At 41.7% G+C, this 8,316-nt stretch overlaps 1 protein-coding gene across 10 annotated transcripts in view; it reads left to right on the top strand.

Moving 5' to 3' along the window:
- The window catches only part of ahnak (AHNAK nucleoprotein), a 61,863-nt gene extending 53,835 nt beyond the window's left edge, over nucleotides 1–8,028 (top strand). For 9 of the 10 annotated variants that reach the window (XM_052487376.1, XM_052487378.1, XM_052487373.1 and 6 more), the window contains 3 exons: nucleotides 278–688; nucleotides 869–1,561; nucleotides 1,742–8,028. In XM_052487376.1, coding sequence (XP_052343336.1) covers nucleotides 278–688; nucleotides 869–1,561; nucleotides 1,742–6,852 — 6,215 coding nt within the window. In that variant the 3' untranslated portion in view covers nucleotides 6,853–8,028. Of the gene's footprint in view, nucleotides 1–133; nucleotides 689–868 lie in introns of all 10 variants that reach the window. The other variant, XM_052487380.1, reaches the window with a different exon arrangement.
- Nucleotides 8,029–8,316: the final 288 nt, after the last annotated feature.

Here is an 8,316-nt window from a genome sequence, read left to right on the forward strand (position 1 = left end):
AAGATGAAGGGAGATGTTGATATGTCAGGAGAACTTAAAGCACCCAAAGTAGACATTGAAGGTCCAGATCTTGAAATTGAAGGTCCAGATGGAAAAATCAAAGGGCCAAAATTCAAGATGCCATCAATTTCAGGACCGAAGATCTCCATGCCCGATGTGGACTTCAATCTGAAAGGTCCAAAGATGAAAGGAGATTTCGATGTGTCAGGGCCCAAGATAGAAGGAGACCTCAAAGCACCCAAAGTAGACATTGAAGGTCCAGATCTTGACATTGAAGGTTCAGGAGGATTTAAGATGCCAAAGATGAAGATGCCATCATTTGGATTCAAAGGTCCTAAATTGGAGGGTCCAGATGTTGATGTTAACCTGCCAACAGCTGATATAGACATCAAATCGCCCAAAGTGGACATTAAAGGTCCAGAACTTGACATTGAAGGTTCAGGAGGATTTAAGATGCCAAAGATGAAGATGCCATCATTTGGATTCAAAGGTCCTAAATTGGAGGGTCCAGATGTTGATGTTAACCTACCAAAAGCTGATATAGACATCAAAGCGCCAAAAGTGGACATTAAAGGTCCAGAACTTGACATTGAAGGCCCTGATGGTAAAATCAAAGGGCCGAAATTCAAGATGCCGTCAATGTCAGGAGCAAAGATCTCCATGCCTGATGTGGACTTCAATCTGAAAGGTCCAAAGATGAAGGGAGATGTTGATATGTCAGGAGAACTTAAAGCACCCAAATTAGACATTGAAGGTCCAGATCTTGAAATTGAAGGTCCAGATGGAAAAATCAAAGGGCCAAAATTCAAGATGCCATCAATTTCAGGACCGAAGATCTCCATGCCTGATATGGACTTCAATCTGAAAGGTCCCAAGATGAAGGGAGATGTTGATATGTCAGGAGAACTTAAAGCACCCAAAGTAGACATTGAATTTCCAGATCTTGACATTGAAGGGCCAGATGGAAAAATCAAAGGGCCAAAATTCAAGATGCCATCAATTTCAGGACCGAAGATCTCCATGCCTGATGTGGATTTCAACCTAAAAGGTCCAAAGATGAAGGGAGATTTCGATGTGTCAGGGCCCAAGATAGAAGGAGACCTCAAAGCACCCAAAGTAGACATAGATGGGCCAGATCTTGACATTGAAGGTTCAGGAGGATTTAAGATGCCAAAGATGAAGATGCCATCATTTGGATTCAAAGGTCCTAAATTGGAGGGTCCAGATGTTGATGTTAACCTGCCAACAGCTGATATAGACATCAAATCGCCCAAAGTGGACATTAAAGGTCCAGAACTTGACATTGAAGGTTCAGGAGGATTTAAGATGCCAAAGATGAAGATGCCATCATTTGGATTAAAAGGTCATAAATTGGAGGGTCCAGATGTTGATGTTAACCTACCAAAAGTTGATATAGACATCAAAGCACCAAAAGTAGACATTGAAGGTCCAGATCTTGACATTGAAGGTCCAGATGGAAAAATCAAAGGACCAAAATTCAAGATGCCATCAATATCAGGACCGAAGATCTCCATGCCTGATATGGACTTCAATCTGAAAGGTCCAAAGATGAAGGGAGATGTTGATATGTCAGGAGAACTTAAAGCACCCAAAGTAGACATTGAAGGTCCAGATCTTGACATTGAAGGTCCTGATGGTAAAATCAAAGGGCCGAAATTCAAGATGCCATCAATATCAGGACCGAAGATCTCCATGCCTGATGTGGACTTCAATCTGAAAGGTCCAAAAATGAAGGGAGACGTGGACATGTCTGTGCCAATGATTGAAGGTGACCTGAAATCACCCAAAGTTGATTTTGAAGGGCCAGATGTTGACATTGAAGGTTCAGGAGGATTTAAGATGCCAAAGATGAAGATGCCCTCTATTTCTGGCCCCAAAATGTCGATGCCTGATATTGATTTCAATCTCAAAGGTCCAAAGTTCAAGGGGGGAGTTGAGGGAGAAATCAGTACACCCAAAGCTGAATTTGAGGGATTGGATATCTCAATTGAGAGTCCTGACATTACACCAAAGAAGTCTAAGTTCAAAATGCCAAAGTTTGGATTCGGAGGGCCAAAAGTCAAGTCTCCTGAGGTTGATGTAAATCTAGCAAAAGTAGATATTAATGTCAAAGGACCAAAAGGTAGTGTTTCAGACCTTGAGCTTGATGTTGGGGCTACCAGCCCTAAGGTCAAAGGATCCAAATTCAAAATGCCAAAATTTGGATTCAGAAGCCCGAAAGTAGAGATACCAGATATAGATATTAACATACCTAAATCTGATGTCGGCATTAAGGCACCCAGTGTTGACATTAAAGTTCCGGAAATTGACATTGAATGCCCTGATGGCAAAATCAAGGGCCCAAATTTCAAGATGCCATCAATATCAGGACCAAAGATCTCTATGCCTGATATGGACTTTGACCTGAAAAGTCCAAAAATGAAGGGAGATGTGGACATGTCTGTGCCAATGATTGAAGGAGAACTCAAAGCACCCAAAGTAGACATTGAAGGTCCAGATGTTGACATTGAAGGTTCAGGAGGATTTAAGATGCCAAAGATGAAGATGCCATCATTTGGATTCAAAGGTCCTAAATTGGAGGGTCCAGATGTTGATGTTAACCTGCCAACAGCTGATATAGACATCAAATCGCCCAAAGTAGACATTAAAGGTCCAGATGTTGACATTGAAGGTTCAGGAGGATTTAAGATGCCAAAGATGAAAATGCCATCATTTGGATTCAAAGGACCTAACCTGGAGGGTCCGGATGTCGATCTCAACCTACCTAAAGCTGACATTAATGTTGAAGGTCCAGAAATTGACATTGAAGGGTATGATGGTAAAATCAGAGGGCCAAAATTCAAGATGCCTTCAATGTCAGGACCAAAGATATCAATGCCAGATATGGATTTCAACCTGAAAGGTCCAAAGGTAAAGGGAGATTTTGATGTGTCAGTCCCCAAGATCGAAGGAGACCTCAAAGCACCCAAAGTAGACATTGAAGGTCCAGATGTTGACATTGAAGGTTCAGGAGGATTTAAGATGCCAAAGATGAAGATGCCATCATTTGGATTCAAAGGACCCAAACTGGAGGGGCCAGATGTTGATATCAACCTTCCTAAAGCTGACATTGATATTAAGGGCCCCAACGTTGACATCAAAGGTCCAGAACTGGACATTGAAGGCCCAGATGGTAAAATAAAAGGGCCGAAATTCAAGATGCCTTCCATATCAGGACCAAATATTTCCATGCCTGACATGGACTTCAACCTGAAAGGTCCAAAGATGAAGGGAGATGTTGATATGTCAGGAGACCTCAAAGCACCCAAAGTAGACATTGAAGGTCCAGATGTTGACATTGAAGGTTCAGGAGGATTTAAGATGCCAAAGATGAAGATGCCATCATTTGGATTCAAAGGACCCAAACTGGAGGGGCCAGATGTTGATATCAACCTTCCTAAAGCTGACATTGATATTAAGGGCCCCAACGTTGACATCAAAGGTCCAGAACTGGACATTGAAGGCCCAGATGGTAAAACCAAAGGGCCGAAATTCAAGATGCCGTCAATGTCAGGACCAAAGATCTCCATGCCTGATGTGGACTTCAACCTGAAAGGTCCAAAGATGAAAGGAGATTTCGATGTGTCAGGGCCCAAGATAGAAGGAGACCTCAAAGCACCCAAAGTAGACATTGAAGGTCCAGATGTTGACATTGAAGGTTCAGGAGGATTTAAGATGCCAAAGATGAAAATGCCATCCTTTGGATTCAAAGGACCTAACCTGGAGGGTCCGGATGTCGATCTCAACCTACCTAAAGCTGACATTAATGTTGAAGGTCCAGAAATTGACATTGAAGGGTATGATGGTAAAATCAGAGGGCCAAAATTCAAGATGCCTTCAATGTCAGGACCAAAGATATCAATGCCAGATATGGATTTCAACCTGAAAGGTCCAAAGGTAAAGGGAGATTTTGATGTGTCAGTCCCCAAGATCGAAGGAGACCTCAAAGCACCCAAAGTAGACATTGAAGGTCCAGATGTTGACATTGAAGGTTCAGGAGGATTTAAGATGCCAAAGATGAAGATGCCATCATTTGGATTCAAAGGACCCAAACTGGAGGGGCCAGATGTTGATATCAACCTTCCTAAAGCTGACATTGATATTAAGGGCCCCAACGTTGACATCAAAGGTCCAGAACTGGACATTGAAGGCCCAGATGGTAAAACCAAAGGGCCGAAATTCAAGATGCCGTCAATGTCAGGACCAAAGATCTCCATGCCTGATGTGGACTTCAACCTGAAAGGTTCAAAGATGAAAGGAGATTTCGATGTGTCAGGGCCCAAGATAGAAGGAGACCTCAAAGCACCCAAAGTAGACATTGAAGGTCCAGATGTTGACATTGAAGGTTCAGGAGGATTTAAGATGCCAAAGATGAAAATGCCATCCTTTGGATTCAAAGGACCTAACCTGGAGGGTCCGGATGTCGATCTCAACCTACCTAAAGCTGACATTAATGTTGAAGGTCCAGAAATTGACATTGAAGGGTATGATGGTAAAATCAGAGGGCCAAAATTCAAGATGCCTTCAATGTCAGGCCCAAAGATATCAATGCCAGATATGGATTTCAACCTGAAAGGTCCAAAGGTAAAGGGAGATTTTGATGTGTCAGTCCCCAAGATCGAAGGAGACCTCAAAGCACCCAAAGTAGACATTGAAGGTCCAGATGTTGACATTGAAGGTTCAGGAGGATTTAAGATGCCAAAGATGAAGATGCCATCATTTGGATTCAAAGGACCCAAACTGGAGGGGCCAGATGTTGATATCAACCTTCCTAAAGCTGACATTGATATTAAGGGCCCCAACGTTGACATCAAAGGTCCAGAACTTGACATTGAAGGCCCTGATGGTAAAATCAAAGGGCCGAAATTCAAGATGCCGTCAATGTCAGGACCAAAGATCTCCATGCCTGATGTGGACTTCAACCTGAAAGGTCCAAAGATGAAGGGAGATGTTGATATGTCAGGAGAACTTAAAGCACCCAAAGTAGACATTGAAGGTCCAGATGTTGACATTGAAGGTTCAGGAGGATTTAAGATGCCAAAGATGAAGATGCCATCATTTGGATTCAGAGGACCTAAACTGGAGGGTCCAGATGTGGATCTTAACCTACCTCAAGCTGATATTGACATCATGGTACCTAGTGTTGACATTTCACGTACAGATCTCGACATCAGAGGTCCTGATGCAAAGTTGTCAGGTGGTTCCCTTGATATGGGAAGTCCCAGTTTCAGTTTTGAAAAACCAGACATCAAGTTTCCAAAGTTCAAAGGTCCCATGTTTGGTATTAAGTCCCCAGAAGTTGAAGGTCCTGAACTGAATATTTCTCACAGAACGATTGACGTGAAAGCACCTGAGGTTGACCTTAACCAAGGGGATGCAAATATCAAAGGACCTAAATTCAATGCACCAAAGATCCATATGGGAGGAAAGAGCCCCAAATTAGATGTTCATTTGCCAGAGGTTGACAGTAGTCTAGAAGCCCCTGATGTTGACATTCATGTCAAAGGAAAGAAAGGCAAATTCAAACTGCCCAAAATCAAAGGGAAAGCAAAGAAACCTGATGTCGATATTGACCTTGAAACATCAGGTGTAGATTTAGATGTTGACTCTCCTGAGCTTCACCTGAAAGGAGCAAAAGTAAAGAAACCTTTCTTTGGAAGACTTCATTTCCCCGATGTGGAATTTGATGTAAAATCTTCCAAAGTTAAAGGTGACTTGTCATCTGGGAGTCTACAAGCCAACATTGGGGGCCCAGATGTAAACGTGGAAGTCCCAGATGTAAAAACTAAGTCTAACATGAAATTTCCAGGGATGAAAATCAAAGTGCCCCAGGTGAATGTCTCTGATGTTGACGTAAATGTGAACGGGCAAAATCTGAAAGGAGAGGCAAGCCTCTCAGGAGGTTTTAAAGGTCCTACGACAGATATCGGAGGAGGAGTAGAAGTAGACTCAAATGTTTCAGGATTCAGTGGACTACATTTCCCAGAGGGACACGTATCATTCCCCAAAATCAGTGTTCCAAAGTACCATGGACCAGAGATGGGAGTAGATGTTGATGCAGAGTTAGAAGCAGGGGCAGGAGCAGGGTTAGCAGTGGGGGGTGAGAAGGTTGATGTGCAGACTCCTTCGGTTATTGGTAGAGTTAGTTCTCCGAGCCTGGAGTTGCACGGCCCAGACGTGAAGAACAGTGGTGGTAAAGTGAATGTGAAGATGCCAAGGTTCGGTTTTGGCAAGTCAAAAGCAAAGGGAGGTAGTGCAGCAGATATTAGCTTTCAGGGGCCGGACGCAGAACTGGGAGCCGGTGGCGGCGTTAAGGGCTCCAAAGAGTTGAGTTTAAGTCATGGGGAGTTAGTAAGTGGCAAGTTGTCTGTAGAGGGAGGATCTGGGCATAGTGTGTCCCCTAAGAGCAAGTCAGCCTCACTGGATCTTTTTAAGAAATCAAGGCATCGGTCTTCCTCTGTGGCGAGTGACGAGGGAGATCTGGCTGTGTCTTCCCCCTCAAGTCACTTAAGTGCCGAGGGTGGCGACATCTCTGTTGATGTTGGGGGGGCCAAGGTGAAAGGAAAGAAGAGCAAGTCAAAGTTTGGCACCTTTGGTGGTTTTGGCTCAAAGTCGACGGGCTCATATGAAGTGACACTGGGTGAAGACAATGAAGAGAGAGTAGAAGGAAGTGGTGGTGTATCTCTCCCCTCTAAAAAGTCGAGAATCGCCTCGTCTTCCAGCAGCGACAGTGGGTCTAGAGGTGGTTTCCATTTCCCAAAACTTGACTTTTCCATGTCACCAAAGAAATGAATGAATTGTTGAGGCTAATTATAAACTCTCCTGTATACTACCCAATTATCTTCTCCATGTACACAACAGCCCTATCTGCTCAAGAATGTAAAACTTGCCAGATGAGTTCACATCTCATCTCAATGTAACATTACATGTGTTTTATTCCCTTAGGACTTTTCTCCACACATTTTACTTATTACATGACATTGTTCATACTTCAATTTAACTGTAAATAAGATGAATCTGTATTGTAATATTAAGTATTGTCTTTTGTACATAGTCAAAATGTATTGAGCATAAATCTCACCAAATTCATACCAATAGTGCCTCACGTGTTTAGTCACATTGTTGTATTGCATTCTGTTAAAATGCATTTAGTCAAGATTAGGTATTTTTATATCCAGGGTTCTATTGCACAACAAAATAGTATAGATTCAATTGTTATTTTTAAGAAAAGTATGTTTATACACACAGACACACAGCAAAAAAACAACCTCAATAACTACTTTTCGTTTTTTATATGTATGAAATGATTTACTTTTGTTTTTGAAACTTTGGATATGTAATTGTTGCAGAAGCTTATTTACTCAACATAAAGCCGTCCCTGTATACCAATGCAGTTAGAGACCATAATTGCAAATAAAAACAATGTTTCTGTTTACTAATAAATTCTATCTACTGTTGTTATTCATCTTTGAGAGAGAGCAGGCATTTTTTAATATATTTTTTTACATCCAATTTGATTATTACAATTTGTCCCTTTTCGCTTCAAAACCTTTCATTTGAATTCTGCTCAAATACCAAAATGGAAGATGCACATTGAAAAATAGTACACCATATGCTGAAGAATCCATTTGCATTTTTGTACAATCAAGATATTTAAAATGTAAAGAAGCAAATCATGACATTCTCTCTCTCTCACCATCTCTCTATTTCTCTCCCTCACTGTCTCACTTAATGCAAGTCTCTGGTGTTTGGTTACACTAAAGAAAATGAATGACTATCATGAATAAAGAGTCATGCTATATTTGTACCTGTATAGCAAAATAAATATTTGCAATGTTAATAACAGAGAAAGAAAGCAAAAAATATATAATTTGCTTTTATTTGATTTGAGTTTTTAATTGATTTGAGTCTATTGTGTCTCACGTGTTTCATCTGCAAAATAAATCAAATAAACGGTTAACATACCAATTGTCCCTGATTTTATTTTATATCACCGTCTTTATCATCCCCACCCCATTATTTAACAATGTCACGCCCTGGTCTGTTTCACCTGTCCCTGGGATTGTCTCCACCCCCTCCGGCTGTTGCTTATTACCCCAGTGTATTTATCCCTGTGTTTCCTGTCTCTCTGTACCAGTGTATTTATCCCTGTGTTTCCTGTCTCTCTGTACCAGTGTATTTATCCCTGTGTTTCCTGTCTCTCTGTACCAGTGTATTTATCCCTGTGTTTCCTGTCTCTCTGTACCAGTGTATTTA

The sequence above is a fragment of the Oncorhynchus keta genome, chromosome 30, assembly GCF_023373465.1.
Source record: "Oncorhynchus keta strain PuntledgeMale-10-30-2019 chromosome 30, Oket_V2, whole genome shotgun sequence".
Lineage (NCBI taxonomy): Eukaryota > Metazoa > Chordata > Actinopteri > Salmoniformes > Salmonidae > Oncorhynchus > Oncorhynchus keta.